Source organism: Melanostigma gelatinosum (genome assembly GCF_949748355.1).
Source record: "Melanostigma gelatinosum genome assembly, chromosome: 14".
Classification (NCBI taxonomy): Eukaryota; Metazoa; Chordata; class Actinopteri; order Perciformes; family Zoarcidae; genus Melanostigma; species Melanostigma gelatinosum.
The window spans coordinates 12,766,140-12,785,224 of record NC_136647.1 but is presented as its reverse complement, the minus strand read 5'-3'; the positions used below and the strand labels follow the sequence as shown (position 1 = coordinate 12,785,224).

The window sequence follows — 19,085 nt, the reverse complement described above, 5'->3', positions numbered from 1 at the left end:
TTAAAGATTTCATATAATTTGTATTATTTGTATTATTTATTCAAAGTAACGGTTGTTATGAATCTATTTATTTGAATGAAATGATCACACTGGAAAACATACTGAATTCTTGCATTAAATTTAATATCATTCTTGTCCTTATTAGTGAAAATATACTATTTATATTGTTAATTAGTGCACATAAATACGTTTACATCATAAGATGACAAGATGAACATGCACAGGCCTTACTGTCAAAAAAAGCAGAACAAACCTAAAACGTGCAACCCTTAATGTTATTTATTGTGTGAAAAGTAACAAGTAACATGTAAGCAGACACCTGCATCACTGAAGGTTGGCAACGATGGACAACGGAAGACGTAACAAACAACCACATCTTGCTTATTCATTCTGCCATTAAGCAGCCGACTCACCTAAACAACGTAAAGTTTGAGAGTCAAATGGCCTATATTACAGAATTCAAAGTTATGTTTCTAAAAGTTACTTGTGGAATCTTAGTTTGCTGTAAACATAAATGAATGTTATAGGAGAGTTTTCGTCTTCAGCATCTCATCAGTTAATGCTGCCAGCCTGAGTGTGTCCTTGGCTCATCCTCTGATTCAACTTGTATTATTGATATGTTGGCTCTGTTATTTAGGTCCCCAATCTGGTCTAGAATAAAGTAGAATAACGGAACAGGATAAAGACATGTGTCAGAGTGATGGTCATCTCCAGGAAAACATCACTGTCTGCATCTTTGTTTGATTGTTTCTTTCATTCTTTCTTTGTGGGAGTTGTCCTTGATCTTATTGCAGGTTTGGAGATGTTTTTCACTTTCTATTCTATTGAAACTGTAATTTAGGCATTGGTTATGACTAATGTTTTTAAATTATAGGTTCTGGGTTTGAATCTATTTAAATTGAGTATTTTTCACAAATGCAATGGCAAGAAAACTATCTTACATATTTTATTGCCTCAAAACTGTGTTCACCATATTTAAGTGTTTATTTTTCATTGAGGGTTTGTAATTTAGTTATACTGTTAAAACTGTTTTGCTTTTAAACAAAAAGTGATACGGACAAAAAACCTTTTATGTGAACACACAGTAAGGGTGTTCAAAGATGGAATAACTCATATGTCCGTCTGAGAAAGTTATCTCTCCTCCCGACGTCATATTTAAACATCTTGACGTCTTGTATTTGTCATTGGGCTGAATAAGTGTGTTTTTGTGGAAACTCCCCCACTGCATTGGCAGGTTACAAAAAATCCTCACAAACCATTTCAACATAGATTTTTGTTTTATGATGGGCACCCTCTGTCTCTGGTTTGACTCATTCTAGAGTGATAACAAGGTTGCCATGGTGGTCCTCCTGCAGCAGAGCAACAACCTCAGCACCGGGCTCAGCTCCGTGTCGGAACCCGGTGGCGCCGCGCTGGGCCGGGCGGGTCACACCGCGGCGGCCGTAGTCCTGGGACTCATCCTGGTCCTGGGCTTCCTCGGTAACTTCCTCGTGCTCATGGTGTTCTCGCGCTTCCCCGGGCTGGTGACTCCGGTGAACGTGCTGCTGATCAACATCAGCGCCAGCGACATGCTCGTCTGCATCTTCGGGACTCCCCTCAGCTTCGCGGCCAGCGTGCGCGGCAGGTGGCTGACCGGATCCTACGGGTGCCGGTGGTACGGTTTCTCAAACGCGTTTTTCGGTGAGTTATTGAGGATATTTGAAGGATAGTATAGCTCAAAATTGTACCTAAGTAAAGTACTTGAGTAAATGTACAGTTACTTTAAAATAAAGACACTTAGTAAGAAAAACATTTTTTAAATATATGACTTTTCTGGAAATATAATCTGCATATGAATTGTATATGAAATGTCAACAAGAAAAAACAGAGTTCTTATCATTCTGTAAAAATAGACATGGGTATATTACTAGATTTTATTATACCAATAATGACTAACTTGTTAGCAACATTTTAATTACAGATAACCAAATACTTTAGTTTAATCTATAACAATGCATCCAATTTTATAGGTTGATCGTGTGTTTTGGATGTCAAATTGTAATCTGCAAAGTAAATTGTAACTGCAGCAGATACATGTAGAGTATGAGTACACTTGGTCATTAATCAGGCTCAGTTTGACAGCCCTATACTGAATAATGTGTCTCTCTCTCTGTCAGGTATAGTATCTCTGGTGTCTCTCTCGCTGCTGTCCTTGGAGCGGTACTCTGCGGTGTTCGGCAGAACCCACTTGGACTCGGACCCCTCTCAGTACCGCCGGGCCAAGCTCGCAGTAGCGGCCTCCTGGCTCTACTCACTGGTCTGGACTCTGCCACCGCTGCTGGGCTGGAGCAGGTCCGTACTGCCCCAATATTAACCCATCATTTCACTCATTACTCAATCAATCATTCTCTTATTCAGGCTGATGATGCTAAAACTACGAGGAACGCCCTGGTTTAGTCACTTGAATAAAAAGTGAATCGTGAAATTAGTGCCTTATAGGAAAATAACTTGAGAGAGCCACAAGTTTTGGTCATCTGCAAATGTTCTGTCTAACTTCACAATATGACTTTACTGAGTTAATATGATGTTTGTTTTACGGGTCAAATCATAATCAGAAATGTCCCTAAACAATGAGAAAGTAAAATGTTTATTTGAAGACTCTTATCTCAAGCCTGTCTCAAACGAAACAAATTTGCTTTGACAACCGAGCACCTGGATAATATTCTAGTGCAGAGGATTTTAGACTTTGAAAAAATAGCATGTTGGGGAGGTGTCTGCCTTCCTTTCCCAAGCCCCATCTAACACATAAAAGTATTAACATGAACAAAAGAATGAAATAAAATAAGGCCATTCCATTTTTTTGTTCCAAACAGAGAGATATAATGAACATATCCTAACACAGAAATCAATAATGTCAAACAGGAAGCACATGAAACAGAGCATATGTTGTGTGTTATGGAGCAGCTACGGGCCGGAGGGTCCCGGCACCATCTGCTCCGTTCAGTGGCACCAGCGCTCGACCGCAGCTCGCTCCTACATCAGCTGTTTGTTCATCTTCTGCCTGCTGCTGCCGCTGCTGCTCATGTTCTTCTGCTACGGGAGGATCCTGCTGGCTGTGCGAGCGGTGGCAAGACAGGTGAGTGACCTTTGACCCCTCTATGATACCAGGTCCACCGGTGTTTGTGTAAGTGTTTTTTGTCCGTCCAGGTCACCAGGATCAATCGGTCGTCAGCTGAGCGGAGGGAAGGCCGTGTCCTTCTAATGGTGGTCTCAATGGTGACAGGCTACCTATTGTGCTGGATGCCATACGGTGTTGTGGCGATGCTCGCCTCCTTTGGACAGCCCGGCGTGGTGCCGCCTGCTGCCAATTTAATCCCGTCCCTGCTGGCAAAGACCAGCACCGTCCTCAACCCTGTTATTTATGTGCTGCTCAACAACCAGGTACCAACAATTCCCTGTAAATATCTGACACAAAGTCATCTGTCGTGCTCTAAATTACATTTGAATAAACTCCAAACAAAACAAAGAGGTGCAAAACATTTGTTAGGCATCACCAATTAAAAGATATGTTCACACAATAAACCTTTTTTTTACTTCATGATAAATCATAAAATTCTGTTGCACCAAAGCTGGTTTGCTAAACCATCGATAGAAAATCAATATTTCAATTTGTTTTTATAAGTTTAAATCCAATATAAATAAACACCAACACACCAGAATGTGAGTATCCCAGCGCTTTATTGCTGATTGTTTTGTGAAAAATACTTTGCATCCACCAACATTTCATTTTTTATTTGAATGAACTGTAAACACTACATTTGTTTTAATTTAAACCAATCAGCAGCAAGGGACAAATGTGTCCTTCCAGCATCATTTTCAGTCACTGAAAGCTGCTGCAGCGTCTTTCATGATGACCAAAAAAAGGTATCATTGATGTTGCTAGGCAGCTCTTATTCTGCTCACAAAGCTCCGATAGGTTGATAGTTTCTCCAAACCCTCTGGAAACAGACATCACTGGGCACAACGCCAGACCTATTTGCATTACTGAAGATGTGGGCGGAGATTCAGAGGTCTGAAACCAGGCTAGAATTAATTAATTTGCCTGGTTGGCAATCCAGCCTATATATTCCTTTCACATTGTATCCCTGCCTTAGCCGGCACATTTCACCAATAACTAACATTCTCTGTGATTACATGCCACCTCACGTAGCCGAGGAGGAAACATTTCCCACCTTCTTGCTCGGACATCTGAATGTAACTTCTGATTCTGCATCATATTCCTTTTGCTGCCTCGGCCTCCTCTGTGTGTGTCTCTCAGTTCTCCAGGCGTCTCCTGTACATGATCAGGTGCAGCTCAGAAGACCCTCCCACCAGAGTTCACCATACGCTGCCCAGCAGAAGGGATGCGTGGCATCACGCCCCCCACCCACCAACGGAAGAGCAAAACACAGTGCATGCCATGTTCACATCCAGAGACCAGCAGGTACAGCAGCCTGCTCTGTTGCAAGTGGCTCAATATACAACATAGAGGTCAACGGTCACTTCAGCTCAATGATCAATGAAAAAACACATCATATCACTTTTGTTTTTCCAATGTATTTGACCTATTTAAAATAAAATGTTAGAAAGATGCTGCAGGAATTATTTTAGTTCTAGAAATATGTGTTTGACCTGTTCTGTTGATACATTTAGCGGACCATGTAGCTCCATTTTGAATATTTGGAACTGTTTATCACAACAGTCAGATGTATGTTGACCCTCAATGCCGGAGCAAAGCTGCACTTACTTACCTCTGTCTTGTTGAACTTGTTGAACTTTGCATCAGATGGAGCTCATTTTGTGGTCTATTACAGTTTAAACTAGAATTAGATTTGAAATATTTTTATATATCACTAAGCAGCCCACTATATCTCACAACAAATGTGTGTCGTTAAAGTCAAAACAAGTTTGACTACATGGCACTTTGACATTATTTCTACTGAACCATAAAAACTGAAGTGTGACTGTTTATGTCAAAAAACGTTTTTACATCTTTGCACCCTTCGAGGGCGGTGAGGCTCAGCTGTCTGTCAAATATGCACACACAGCAGTATGAGTAAGGCGGGTAACTGCATAATTAGGGAACATAATACATAGACCACATTAGATATATAAAGAGACATTTTGACTATTTTTATTCATGATCAACAATAAACAATAAAAAAAACCTCAATGCAGAATAAAAACTTTAGATTCCTGAATGAATGGTCAACACCAAAATAATTTATTAAGAAAATAAAAATACATCTTCAAAAATATACAGTCATTATGCTTCACGAACCCTGACTGAAATCTCAGTGAGTGAAAGATTAGTCTGAAGTCACATTTGTGCTGAATCATACAACTTTACAGACCTGTAGAAATAGCTTCAGGTACGAGGGGAGAGGAAGCGTCATAGCGCAGTGTAATACTGTCGGTTCACCTTGGGAGGAAATGTTGGAGAAACCTTCTGGAGCAGGTAGTCCACACGAGATATAAAACCCAAACCACTTGATGAGTCTCTCTACCGTGTTCAGACACTAACACCACACATTAGTCTTACAAACGATCCAAAAATACACATGGGACACTTTCCTGTGAGGTGCAATTACTGCTGAACTGGAAGTCTGTCTTTAAGGTGCATCAATATCGTGGAGCACCGAAGCCGAAATTTCCTCTTTCGTTTAACTGAGGTGTGGAGTCTCTGCTGATTTCAAATTCTGTGGAAAGAAAAGACACAATGTTCTGGTATGACTGGAATTATCAAAGCTAAAAGAGAAAAGGAAGAGGAATTAAGTCAAAACTGCATCCTCCAACTGTGGTGCTTTGATAAATCTTCTAAAAGTTAAAAGGTGCAATATACGGGATTCAGAGCATTAACACAGCAGCAAACAACAATTGTCTGTGTAAAGATACAATGCAGTAATGTCTACCTGAGCAGAGAATGAAGTTGCTGTGTGATGTAACCCAAGCGATCCTTGCTTTGTTGACATGGCCTGGCCGGCCACGCGTGCTTTTAGTGCGTGATCATGCATGTGATCGTCACCTACTGGCTAGCTCACTGCGGATGTTCTGCACCGCTCTCATGCGGCGGTTTCAGCTGATAACGCTGCTCCTGACCGACGGCAGCGGCGCAGAAGCGTAGCGCCCACCTATCGGTTAACCCTCGGGCACACACTGTGTGCTCTGTCAGCACCTTTGCTGTAGTTAGCGCTGTTAGCACTGTTAGCTGCAAGCAGCCGGCTCAGCCGTGTCCTTGTTGAAAGCCGTTGAGAGGCGATCGAAATGCTTCCAATCCCGTATAATACTGTAGCACCTTTAAGGTATCTGCATGACTGGAGGCCTCTAGGGGTGAGTGGGAAATAATGTTGTTGTTTGGGGTAGGGATTAAAGCTATGGTCTACTGTTGGTTATTAAGGGGTTATGGACTACGCTGTGATTGGTCAGCATGGGCTGCTTGTGATTCCTGTGGACATTAAGAGTAAAGACAATATTGTGGAAGTTGAAGAGACGCTCAGTCTTCTTTCTTTTCAGTACCGCACATATTTGGCAATCTTGTCAATGTTAATATTAAAGTATCTTTAGGGGCAACCAGTTTCAGTTGTTCTGCACTCTGTAGTTTTATATTACATTGTAATTTCATATTTAGAGGGACTGTGGCTTGTTACGAGTGTCGTCATTTTCTGAGGGGTCAACTTGCAAAACATTTGTCACTGTAAACTCTGGGGAACATAATCCTCTGGCAACAGGAAAAAATATGTTTGTGTGCGTGGGTACATAAATCATTTAATCAATAATAACCATTAAAAAAACGATTTAGTGTATTCATTTTTAAGTCATTTATCAAGATAAAATAGCTTACATTTGTGATGAACTTTTATCACAAGTCGGATTCAACAATATATCATTTAATTTAAAACAAAAATTTAAATTCTGGGTATTTTTCTGTGAACATTTTGTAAAAAGTAAACGAAACAATGACCTGTGATTCTGTTCTTCCTCAGATCAGTTTTTTAACCTCACCTGTGAGTCGTTGAACAGAGACACCACGGTCTCCTCTCTCGTGTAGTCGGGCGGGTTGGCGTTGGGGTCGTAGCCCAGGCGAGCCAGCATGGGGGCGATTTCAGCCATGTCGCTTATCACGTCAGAGGGAATGTGACCGACCCACTTGGAGAGGGCGTCTGTGTTCACCGGCTTCATCACCTGGTCTGTGGAGCGCTCAACCCTGCACACAAACACACGTTTAGTTCATGTGCTTATATGGAGGAGAAAATGTTCTGAAACTAATTCTGTTCCTTTTAATTAGCCACTGAAGAGTCTATGAAAATGAAGACAAATCAAACATTTTAACTCAAATCTAATACACGTTATACTGCTGTATTCTATTATGTATGCATTTACTGTGCCTATGAAACGCATGTTATGAAAATCTGTTAAAAAACAATTCATTTTTGAATGATTTCTTTGTTTGATCTACTTTGACTTAGGCATTTTAAATCTTCCATTCATAAACACGTTTCCACTCTAAATAAGTAAATATGTATGCATGATTCAGAGCATGCCACATTTTATGAGAATTTACATTTCTGAGGAGGTTATAAAACATTTGTGTGACTAATATTGCACCAACCGTTGCATAACTAATCAAAATAAGGGTGCTAATTCTCTCCGAATGTGGTGAAAATACACGGCAGGTTTGGGTTTTTGCGGTTTGAAGCAGCCAAATTCCCCCCAAATCCACTGAGCTTCTGCTCTATTTGGATCACGACAAATAAGTGGAGCGACAAAAACTTAACTCTGCTGATTGAAAGCTTTACTTGACTTTGAAATGTTTGGCTGCTAAAGATGCAAACTCTGGCTGAACTCGGGCGTCCTGGTAGATCAGTGGATTCAAATATATGACGCGCGTGTTCAAATCTGCCTCTCGCTTTGTGCTGCATTTCAATTCAGTGGAGAAAAAAAAAGACATAATAGCCTTAAATATTTTAATAAAAATGAAATATATCGATATGAAATTAAGGGATTTAGTGTTTTCCAATACAAGGATATATGTGGCATAGCAGAGATGGATTTGATGCAGCGTTTAGAGACGGTGTTTTTGTTCTCAAAATTCATTTTAGAATAGCAAGCAAATTATATATGATATAAAGTCACATGAAGGTACAACATAGACAGAGAAATCCAATTCTCAAGAGACTAGGGGTGAAACATTTAGTCCATTAATCAATTAGTGAAACCAAACAAATTATCAACAATTCTGATGATCAATCAATTAATCAATCAAAAGGCTTCTCAGTCTAGTTGTCTTAGTGTACTATGACCGTTTCTAGGGTTTCAGATTGTTGGTTGGACAAAACAAGCTGTTGGTCTTGAAGAATATTTTACCATCTTCTTACATGAAGACAAATCGACACTAAAAACAATCGTTTGTTGCTGCTTTAGAAGAGATAGACAACAGTTTCCTCAAAGACAAGCAGGTGTTTTGAGTATTTAGTTGTCAATAACTGAATTAACGTTAAAGCCTGTAGTCTTAAAACACGTCCAAAACATTTTGACACTGGTCTGCAGTGTGAGCGTTGTCAACTCTGGAAATTGTTCCCGTCAAACGTCATTCTTGGAAACGTAGGAAGACACGAACTGAAGTAGAGGGAAACACATCACAAGATAACAATGCAGTTGTCCCGTGACTCCCCTTACCACAGGGAGAGTAAAAATAGATTTTCCTCTTGATCGATCGATACAGTTTTAAATTACCTGTGTCGCATCTCTTTCATCCTCATCCTGTCACATAACACAAGACGATTGGCAAGAAGATAATAAAGGCATTAAGAAAGTACTGGCCAAAATATAATTCAATGGAAGGTGTTTAATCTTAATCTTCATATTCAAAGAAATACATCACTAAAAGTAGATGTCTTGAGAACTTATAAATTATGTTATAAATTATATTATATAAAAAAGCTGAGCAGCAGCTCAGGAGCGTGTTGAGTTGACTGATAGACTGAGAGAGAAGAGTCACATGTGACCTTTTAGCCGCCGGTAAGAAATGACACCTGCACTCCTGAAATACACCTCAAAGCCAGTAAGGTGGGAATTCACAGGAGGAATAACAAAGCCGAACGAAACACACACACACACACACACATGAAGATCTGTGTACATGCAACACGTACATTGACTTCAACATAGATTTGAAAATCTGTAAAACCTCAGCACATGAAACGGAAACCATCTGCATCGTCACAAATACCACGAGAGATGACTTGGTGAGCGCACACACACACGTTTCACACCCACACACACAGACACTCACATGTTTCACACACACTTACTTGGACAGAGACACGCCACCAGCCTTTCCAATCAGCTCTTCGTGGTGCAGCACTGACGGGTCCCACTGCAGCTCCAGGAAGTGAAGCAACTTCCTCATTTCCTCCTCTGTGTGGAGGACGAGCTGCTCGTAGCGGACGGGCAGACATCTGGACTCCCCGGCGGCCTGGCACTGGCTGAACATGGTCTCCACCGCGCTGCTCCACTTGGTCAGACAGTCCCTGTAGCTGGTCAGGTCAAAGCCAGAGATGGTCACCTGTGAATGGAGGCAGAGCGGTAAGATGAAGGCAGGAGGCCAAAGTGCCGGAGAGCGAAAACACAGAATGGAAAAAAAATCCCCGATGAGAGAAAGAAACCCAGCGTACCTTGCGTGATATCATGGAGTGGACGGTTGCCCGCCCGTCTCGTAGCATGAGCACAAATTTGCCTTTCGGGAAGATGCGCGACAGATACGAGAGAGACTTCAAGGCGAACGGGTCCTTGTTGCAAAGGCGAGGTGCAGGCTCCCCGTGGCCGACTATCACCTGAAACACATCAAGTGACGATTACAACCGAGTACCACCGCTGCGACATGCAAACCATTCCTTCTCAATACTCACAATACCAAGATTATATTACACATATTGACACGCTAAATATAAATATACATGTCATTTACAATGATGGCGATGAGCACTTTTATCCTATTAAAGACAATTAGGAATATTTTACCCCAAAACAGACTCGTTATTACCCGAGACAGTGTGACGTTTCCACAAATGACCTCGTTTAAAGCTATAGGCAGTTTTACTGTAGCCTAAATAATTCATCGATTAATCAATAAAATAACCTCCAGATAAATCAACAATGAAAATACTTGTTGAACATGAAGCCTATTCTGCTTAATATCTACATTTAGATATTTGCAATAGCTTTCAATAACCCTGTGTATGCAAACACATCATTCCTAAAGCCGAAACATTCTTTCGACACACGATCATGATGCAGAGGCACCGACCCGCTCACCTCTAACAGGAACGCTCGCACGGCCGAGTCCAACACCTGGTCGGTGACGCCGGCCTCGTCCAGTCGTATCCTCTCCTTCACCGAGCGGCTCCAGGTGGCCCGCATGGCCAGGAGGCGGGGGATCACCCGGGTCTCTTCCCCGCACCGAACGGCATTGTGGGCATCCAGCATGACGCGCATCAGCGTGGTGCCGCTCCTGGGGAAGCCTCCGATGAAGATGAGGGGCGTGTCTTCGGGGAAGTGTTCGTTCAGGGATGAGCTCTGATTGGCCGAGCCCATGTTGAGCTCCATCCACCGGTACCGATGGCTTTTTGGGGGGCAATCCATCCCGCTCATGCCCAGGTAGATTAGGGAGGCAGAGCAGAGGAGCATGCAGCCCAGCAGCAGGCTCGATCTGGTGTTCCTCATGGTTTCAGATTCAGGAGGACATAAAAAGATGTTCAGGGGCACCTGAGGAGGCGGGCTGGAATCAGAAGTGAATGCAGCTTAAACACCAGCAAAGCTCAGTTGAAGACAGCCCTGTTGTCCGAGAGCAGGCTTTAGGCCTGCTGCGCTGCGCTGCCAGCCACGTCTGTTATCCATCGTTCCTACCTAAAACATGAGAAGACAAGAAACAGTTTACAAGAGCGTACTGCAGTATGGGATGAGGCCACTGACCGTTAAGCCATATCAAAGTTCACTGTGGCATGCAACGCAGACGCACTCTCGGGGAGTGTATCTGAATGCACCAATTACAGCTTCCTCGTGTTTTTATTCTCGCCGACAGTTTCTGCCACAATGAAACTCAAGGCAGTTTGTTTTCGATCATATTACTATTGACCAAGCGAGTCAACCTGCAACTTCCCCATTTCGCTTCTGCAATAGGCCTGCGAGCAGATTCAGCAACGCAAGGCAGCAGCCGATTCCTCTAATTGGCACACAACAAACTAAAAACACACATGCGTGAACATTCAATAACGAATGATTTGACTAATGTGTCTAAACACTGATTTCTTTGGATTCCTTTTAAAGCAACAGTGCAGCTTTGGAACTCAAACTCACTGCAGTTTTACTTGCTGCAGAAGCTCTGAGCAAATATGGAATACGGTCTCCCTTTCTCTGAGGGGTTTTGGTTTCTGTCTTGTTCAGATTGAACGTGCAAGGAGCCGAACATCTGGATGCCACGTGGGGGAACTCCTCTCTCTGATGGGCCGGAGTAGCTTGCCTGTAAAAATGAATTCTGATGATCACAGCAAAAAAAATGAAAATGAGGACACCACTGCCTGGCTGGGATACTGAGGTGCTGCCTTAAGCCATGCTAAGTCCAGCAGTACCCACAAGCTTTACATGTCATACTGATGCATTTCCATGCAGAGATTAAGCCACTTGGAGTTTTGCAGAGAATTAGGCCAGTGGTTTAAGGCGAGCCTTGGTGCTTTTTTTTTTTTCTCTCAACAGATTTAAAAGGGCAAGTTGACCCAGATTACAAAAAAAAAGGGTATTTTCTCAAGGCTAACAATTATGTTCTCTGTGGAAGCAGAAATCTCGGAGACAGACATCTGGAACCCGGGCAAACAAAACCAAAACGACCTGATTGGCACGACACGACTAGACTAGAGGTTTCTGCAAAGACTAGGAGAGGCTAGCCACTCTGATAAATCAGGGAATTGACCTCGAAAAGGCCAAAAGGAAAACAGTGATCTGTGATTAGGTTGAGCAGAAGAGCCAAAGCCAGTGTCCCCTCCTCTTCAGGAGGGAACATGTACAAAAGGGAAAGTGGAACGCCGAGAACATCGCTGACATTTAACCTGAACTCTGCCAACAGCCTGTGCTTCCTTAAAGCCGTTCCCTCGGATGCCCCGCAATGAATTCATGACTCAAGTAGTTTTGCACATTTATTTCTCTTTTCTTTATTCTACCCTGCAATGCCCGTTTCCTCATCAGCAGCTAAATGTGAGATGAATTAAATATATCCTTAAAAAAGGGACAAGCTCAATTCAGCTGCTTCATCATCAAGAATTACTGCCCTTTTTTTGGGGGGGGGGATATCTTTGACCAGCCTAAAGCCTCTTTCTTCCTCACATGAGGGAGCAATAACACAGACTTCCTGCTGAAGGGAAAGTCTGAGAGGGAGAGCAACTTATACATGTTCCCTTCTCTGGTTAATGCATTACAGTCACGAGCATGTCCCTTGTTGGATCTGATACCCTGAACGCCCTTCATTGGATGCTCTTCTTCATATATTGCTCTTTATATGTCATTATTGCTCTCTTAATGTTGCAGTGACAGCTCCCTCTCAGTGGGAAAAATAAATTGAATATCCTAAAAAAGGTACCATATTCAACTGCAGCTGAAAAAAATATAAATATGCGGTGATCCAGGTGCATATCGGTGGATGTATCATAAACAGGTCAATCTACCACCGCAGTGTGTGCAGGAATAGGATTACTCAACGGCTGCAGATTGAAGGCCCAGCATCCACCGAACATCTGGCCCTGACTTGATGATGCGTCTTGTCTGCACAGAATGCACCCGAGGCGGGCAGCCACCAGGTGAACGACCTGCTATCAGTCAAAACTCAGCACGAGACCAGCGGCGACCTACAGCTCACCCGCAACACGCCATGAAACGCCTGTCAGCGTGTCGTTGTGTGACTATCTCCACTTAGGCTCATTTAAGGGGTCCGTAAGTAGCCACTGCGCGTCGTAAATACACCAGAACCGTGAAAAATGGTGTTCACTCACCAGCGTCTGTAAAACTGACGAAATCCGGAGAAGAAGAAAAAAATAACAACGCACGAACCTTGATCCAAAAAAAAGGTGAAACCAGCAGCTCCTATATCCACATCCGTGTCATCGAGCGGAGGAGCTATCTGTTGAGTGTCTTCAGAAGACACAGTGTTACACAACGCTGCTCACAATGTAACTTTGCTCCCTGAGAAGTCGAGCTGTATCTACCGCTGAGAGGAGGGAGGGAGGGAGGGGGGGGGGGGGGGGTCCAGTGAGTACGAGCGCAGCCAGTCAGAGAATGCTGAGCTCTGATTGGTCCCTGAACGTTCTGACGAACACATCGGCTCGGGAGGATCCTATTGGTGGAGGTGTTAAAGGGCGATTCCGCCGCAGTGACAAACCCAGGGTTTTTTTTTCTTTTTTTCTTCTTCTTCGTCCTCGAGGCTAAAATTACTTTACTTCATCGATTCGTGTGCTCTCAGTAAAAGCCCACAGGGGGAATTTAATCACACTGTGGGATTTAGTTGAGGTTAAGCCCGCCTCATTTCATTTACCCACCTTTTCATTCGTAAACCAGATTTTGGTGACTCTTTTAGTGGGATATGGATTCTTCATGATATATCGCGTGCTCTGTGGAGAACCAAATGTGACTTATTAGGCAAGCCTGTCAAATGTCAATAAATAAAACGTAAAATAACCTCTGAAATTCATGAATAAGCAATGAGATTCATCAATATCAATTAAATATGTACACATTAATCCCCTTGTGCTAACAGGTTTTTATATTTACAATATGATATATCTATATCAAATTATAATGAAGCCTCTTAGCTTGATTTATGTTAAGTTGGCTTGGAGTGGATAAACTGCCAAGTCAACACTAAGTAGATAGCACATCCCATTGCAGCATGAATATCACACACTGATTTACAAAATGAGCTACGGACAGAGTACTATGGGGCCCGAGGGGCCAAAAATTAGGTGACAGACATGTAGTTTTTCTATGCTACAATACTAGCTGACCCCAGGTCTGCTTTATGGTAAAATACATTAATTTAGACACCCTAACAGAGACTCAGGTAATAAAGGCCAAACCACATTTAAACCTTCATCAAATTTGACTGCTGCACATTTTCAAACTGATTTGACATTAAATGAATTAGCCCATGCCAGCAGACCACACTTGGAGCTTTCAGGGCCCCTGAGGTTTGTGGGTCACTGGACATTTGCTTGCTTGAATCATTTAATTATCCATCCTTGGGAAAAGTTGACAACACTTGGATATATTTTACTGCAGTAAAATCTTATTTCATTTATAAGTTTAGGTCTGTGCGTAACGTACGCACTGATCATGTGCGTATCACGTTACCACAGCACAAAGAGGCATCCAAAAAATATATCGATATATGTATTCAATTTATGATTGAATGGAATTTGTGCAAGAGTATTTGTGTACATAAGAGTATGGGTTGGTAGGAATAGGTAAAAGATAGTTAGATCGGTAGGTGCTGAACATTGATTCTGTCATGTGGTTTCAGAGGTCGTCCCTGAAATGTGTTCACTTCCAAACTCAATCGATGGCCGGGGGTCACTCGGGGCTCCTGGATGTGCTGGTACATAGTCCAGACTTTCACTTTGTCTCTGTATCTCGCCTCAGTAAGGTGCTTAGTGAGCACAGGAAACTGATATGACACACTAACAGGAAGCTCAGAACAGATACGTACACGAGTCTAAGCAGCACATCCTTCCTGTGTTTCATAAAAACATCCCTGCACAGAAAGCATGAGATGGTTGCTGTGAACTTGCCTGCCTGCTGAACATGTCATTTCAAGAGGGGAAAAAAAAATGCAGACACATTTCCGCTGTTAAGCTTCATTTTGTTGCAGAAGGAAGACATCAGCACATTTTACAAACGGTCGCATCTCTACCCTTGTCACGAGACAACGGTCACCTCTTGGTCCATACCGTCTGCCCTCCTTTTTATTACATAGCCGCTCTAATAATACTGTCTGACCGTATGTTCGTGCTGTACCGAAGTTTAATTGCATGACCGACTTATATTACAGCTCGGGAAATCATACAGCAGCTAAAACCCATATTTCTATGCATCACGTAAAAACTGACGAACATTGAGTCAGAAACTGAAAACATATCAGGTTAATAGCAGACTGTCTCTGCAGGAACATCATCTGATTCAGACCAGTCAGATGCAAAACAACACATCTACGACTCACTGTCCAAAAACCTGTTCTTTGGATGTTTACGCGTAAAAATGCAAACCAGAAACAATCTTCTTCCACTGATTAAAGTATTCACCTTAATGTGAATCATTTAATGAGACATTTTTAAAAAGGTAATAAAGTAATCATATGGTCGCCATTGTGAATCCCTTCTGTCAGCATGTTGCTCAGTTCAAACTATGATGCAAAATGGCGGCAGGTTAAAGCACCCGGTCCAGTTCTGTCATAGTTTTAGCCTTCACTCCAGTTCTCCACCTGCGGGTGGTGTCTGGCCCATCACTGTGTCATGACTATTCGACGGCTTCATCGATCTCTGCTTCTGCTGGAGCTGCTTTCTCCTGCTCTGGGTCACCAGGTAGGACGTCTGCAACCGTGTGGATGAGCTCCTCGATCTGCTCCTCGGAGAGCCGCTCCTCACTCTCCTCCACCATCTGAACACAAACAGAAAGCGTCGGTTATTACAAATGGTGTCTTATTTGTCTTTGCCTTATTTAAAACATGCTAACATGGTGTACACATAAACTCGCCAAGCCTCAACTGTGTCCATCCCTTTATCTACAGTTGCCAAAACAATCTCCCCTCAAGCTGCATTAGCAACACATATTTTCTTCAGCAGTTTGTCAGTCGAATTTTAGATGTTCAAATTTCCAAAATGGATGAGGAGTCCTTGAAGGGGACATGTCATTTATAATTCCGGGTTAATATTTTTCTTCTAGAAAATGTTTACATGCTTTAAATGTCAACTCATTATTTCTCTCAGACTGTATATTGCTTTATTCAACATGAACTGTATTTATAACAATGTAATACTCACAAATCACAAAAACATAATTAGGCTGCTTCAAAGTACTCTGAAAAATTGGATTTTTAATATCTACAGTTCCACAACTGGAGAAGTCCATCAGCTGATGAAGAACATGTGATGTGACGGAAAGCACCAGAACAGCTACTCCACGCAGTTGGAGGTTTGAAGACAGTTTTGTCAACTGCTGATTCAAATATCAAAAAATACATTTAAACCAGAATTTATCTGCACACTGTTTAGCTCTCAAGCACTTTGCTACGCTCTTGCTATTTACGCCCAAACAGCATAACAGCATGGTTTTGTAACTCTGCGTGTCGGCAGATTCAAACGACAGGAAGAGGTCACTCAAAACTGGATATCAGTAAACAACACAGAGCCTGTTTGTTTACCAACCAGACCACCCTGAGATCTTTCTCGCTGTGGAAATATGCTTTGCGTCTGAGTGAGTCCAGATAGCTGCAGGGTCATTTCACTTCTGCATGTGTACCACCACAGTTTATTGATGTTTCTGGTGATGGACTGGATGTCTGAAAACCCCCAAATGCTTCATGGCCCGGGTGTATGGGCAGTACATCACTGCTTCTACTTTGAGTTGCTTCTCCACAAGAGCATCAGTGACACAGATTCATACATTTCCTATGTTCCACCGATGAGTGAGTCTGAGAGGGATTTCCCTTCTATAATGGGATCAATGGAGTCACGTACCGCGCAGAAATGGCTCCATTCAACTTGTGTTTTGGAATAGTGAGACACATATAGATGGTCATAAATAAAGCATGCCCTATGAAATGGATTTATTACAGTCTTTAATGACAAGGCTGGCATTATTCTATATTTCCCTTAATGTCAACAAATCCCACGAAAACAACAAAACTAACAATTTACAAGTCAGTTTCTCAATACTTCCCAACCCTGTCTGAGGCGTTCAGCCTCAAGCCTATTCATCCTACTGTGGACTGAAATGTTAAAAAACAAGTTAAAGTTTCAAGTAATAAATATTGAAGAGCTGGGTATTGTGGTTTTTAGGAAATGTTACTTAAAGAATATTATTAGACTATCGTAATGAAGGAACATCTCGACCAGCGCAAAAGTGAGGCTCACTGATGTGTTACTGATACGGACTGTACTTGTTATACTAGGATGAGTTCATTGTTAGTTTTATACTTTCTGTGGGATGTGTTGACGATAAGAATAAAAGTAGAACACCACCCTAATTATCCTTTAAGCAACTCTTAGCATATGACACACTGGCTCATTTCTACCACAATAACTGTGTGAAAGAATCATGGAAATGTACACCAGTAGGGAAAAAGAGATGAATATGAATAAGAGATAAAGAGAGGTATGGTAAGGTGTAATAACAGTAATTGGTGACAATTAAGTAAAACACTCACGAGCTGAATTTCCACTGCTGTCTGTGGCCGGTGGTTCAATAGCTGCAGTTTTTCTGCCCTGATGGAAGAAAAACATCAGTGAATATATGACGTAAAGAACAGCACATACAGTATATCTGCTTATCTTAAACATACTGTGCATCTTAGGTAATCTATAAATTCCAAATGACAACATATATGCCTTTGATGTCACTGACTTTGTGAGTTTGTGAGGCATCATGGTGGTGAGGAACTCTTTGACGATCTCTGGAGTCTGCCTGCTGCAGGGCGTCTTCGACAGGTATTTCAGTGTCTGTGTGGGAATGCAGAGGAAACTGTGGTCACGCTGTTGCAAAAGTGTAAATGTGACACAACAAGTCAGTGCAGAGAGAGAGAGAGAAAGAGGATGTGTGCTTACCTCAAACGTGATGGTGTTGAGGTTCTGCTGTTTGCTCTTCCCGCTGTCCTTCCTCTGCTCCTTCAGGTCTGTCAGGAGTTTGAACACCTGGGAAACACAGACGGACAAATCTGAATTTGCAACACTTAATTATTTTCATCTCTTGACTGGGCACTACAAAAAGATTGAATGGTAAACAATGAGACACAACACATTACCTCATAGTTACTGAGCATAGCAGCATTTGCGTTTTTCCTGAAAAGAAGAAAATAAGTCACGATTAAGCATAAGTTCATTCTTGACTGTTGCAAACTGTATATGACACCAAATAATCGAAGATGAAAGGTCAGTTTAGCTTCTAAATCTCAGTCACCTTCAGGTACTGAATGAAGACTGTGAGACCTGACTCAAAGCTCCGGAAGATGGATGATTTAGTTTAGATTATTTTGGTTAAGTAAACATGACAAAAGTATTTATGATTAGAGTAAAATTCACAGGAAGTTGTGATTTAGACAAACAGACAGGGCAAAAAGAAGAATAGGCTAATTAGAAAATGCTCTTAAAACTATTGTATTGAGTTCTTAAAAATGGTGTCAGCTTGTGGCTATTTGTCAGACAATAGTTCCTCCAAGCAGGAATTATTTCAACCATATAACTTATATGTAGAAATCCACCAACACAAAGTCTCAGTGTTGCATCAGCTGCTGCAGTGTTGTCGGGACCAGTGTGAACTAAAGTTTGAGCTGACGTATTCCCTTTCAGAGTATATCGTTATTGTCTTATTATTCTTTTACCCATACAACTATGGTTTTTTCAATTGCAATAACAGAGACCTGAAATGTGTCTAAAACCAGTTAATGTGTCACTACATCTTTCCCACAACTCGATCAATAAATGAACCGGAAATTGCAACAAAGACGTAGTGACGTTACCTTTAACCATAATAAACAAAACATAGAGCCGCCAAATAACAAACACATTGCACAATATTCAGAGTTTAAAATTAAATTCTTACACTTCCATTTCGCCAGGCACTTAGCTTCGGTCCGTAGCAAAAAGTGCCCGTGTAGAAAATGTGAAGCGGGTCAATAGTTCCGCCCTGGCTTCAGTGTTGCAGTGTATCTCCCCCTCGTGTTTGGTGCTTCTCACTGCAGAAAAGCACAAAGCCAGGACCGGGCTCTTGGAGGAGGAGAGACAGAATGGGTCTAATACCGATTACAATTAAATAAT

The 19,085-nt window shown here is 42.0% G+C and overlaps 3 protein-coding genes across 5 annotated transcripts; 1 reads left to right on the top strand and 2 right to left on the bottom strand.

Annotated features, from left to right (window-relative positions):
* Positions 1-1,328: 1,328 nt before the first annotated feature.
* On the top strand, positions 1,329-4,507 carry tmtops3b (teleost multiple tissue opsin 3b; the record flags this gene model as incomplete). Its single annotated transcript, XM_079283967.1, has 5 exons — positions 1,329-1,680; positions 2,157-2,331; positions 2,944-3,115; positions 3,187-3,420; positions 4,298-4,507. Exons 1-5 carry the CDS (start codon positions 1,338-1,340, stop codon positions 4,505-4,507), a joined length of 1,134 nt encoding a protein of 377 aa, XP_079140093.1. The 5' UTR covers positions 1,329-1,337.
* Positions 4,508-5,219: 712 nt separating this feature from the next.
* LOC306787857 (protein-tyrosine sulfotransferase 1-like) lies at positions 5,220-13,246 on the bottom strand. 3 transcript variants are annotated; one of them, XM_079283158.1, is made up of 6 exons: positions 13,056-13,246; positions 10,333-10,923; positions 9,693-9,851; positions 9,330-9,583; positions 6,980-7,222; positions 5,220-5,717 (listed from the first exon to the last, which is right to left on the bottom strand). In XM_079283158.1, exons 2-5 carry the CDS (start codon positions 10,738-10,740, stop codon positions 7,003-7,005), a joined length of 1,041 nt encoding a protein of 346 aa, XP_079139284.1. In that variant the 5' UTR covers positions 10,741-10,923; positions 13,056-13,246; the 3' UTR covers positions 5,220-5,717; positions 6,980-7,002. The 3 variants fall into 3 exon arrangements, with proteins under 3 accessions (XP_079139284.1, XP_079139282.1, XP_079139283.1); XM_079283156.1 differs by having other exon boundaries at positions 7,021-7,222; XM_079283157.1 differs by having other exon boundaries at positions 7,021-7,222; positions 13,114-13,237.
* Positions 13,247-14,963: 1,717 nt separating this feature from the next.
* Positions 14,964-18,905, bottom strand: LOC306788164 (DNA-directed RNA polymerase III subunit RPC9-like). Its single transcript, XM_079283558.1, has 6 exons — positions 18,871-18,905; positions 18,074-18,110; positions 17,877-17,963; positions 17,677-17,771; positions 17,480-17,537; positions 14,964-15,711 (listed from the first exon to the last, which is right to left on the bottom strand). Exons 1-6 carry the CDS (start codon positions 18,876-18,878, stop codon positions 15,571-15,573), a joined length of 426 nt encoding a protein of 141 aa, XP_079139684.1. The 5' UTR covers positions 18,879-18,905; the 3' UTR covers positions 14,964-15,570.
* Positions 18,906-19,085: the final 180 nt, after the last annotated feature.

Bases quoted from the DNA above. Each gene is read 5' to 3' on its own strand.
- LOC306788164 (XM_079283558.1), bottom strand. The intron at 17,772-17,876 runs GTAAGCACACAT...ATTCCCACACAG, and splicing joins TCAACACCATCACGTTTGAG to ACACTGAAATACCTGTCGAA. The intron at 17,538-17,676 runs GTCAGTGACATC...TTCTTCCATCAG, and splicing joins ATGCCTCACAAACTCACAAA to GGCAGAAAAACTGCAGCTAT.
- LOC306787857 (XM_079283156.1), bottom strand. From the start codon at position 10,740: ATGAGGAACACCAGATCGAGCCTGCTGCTGGGCTGCATGCTCCTCTGC. The intron at 9,584-9,692 runs GTACGCTGGGTT...CTCCATTCACAG, and splicing joins ACTCCATGATATCACGCAAG to GTGACCATCTCTGGCTTTGA. The intron at 7,223-9,329 runs GTAAGTGTGTGT...GTTTGTGTGCAG, and splicing joins GGTGGCGTGTCTCTGTCCAA to GGTTGAGCGCTCCACAGACC.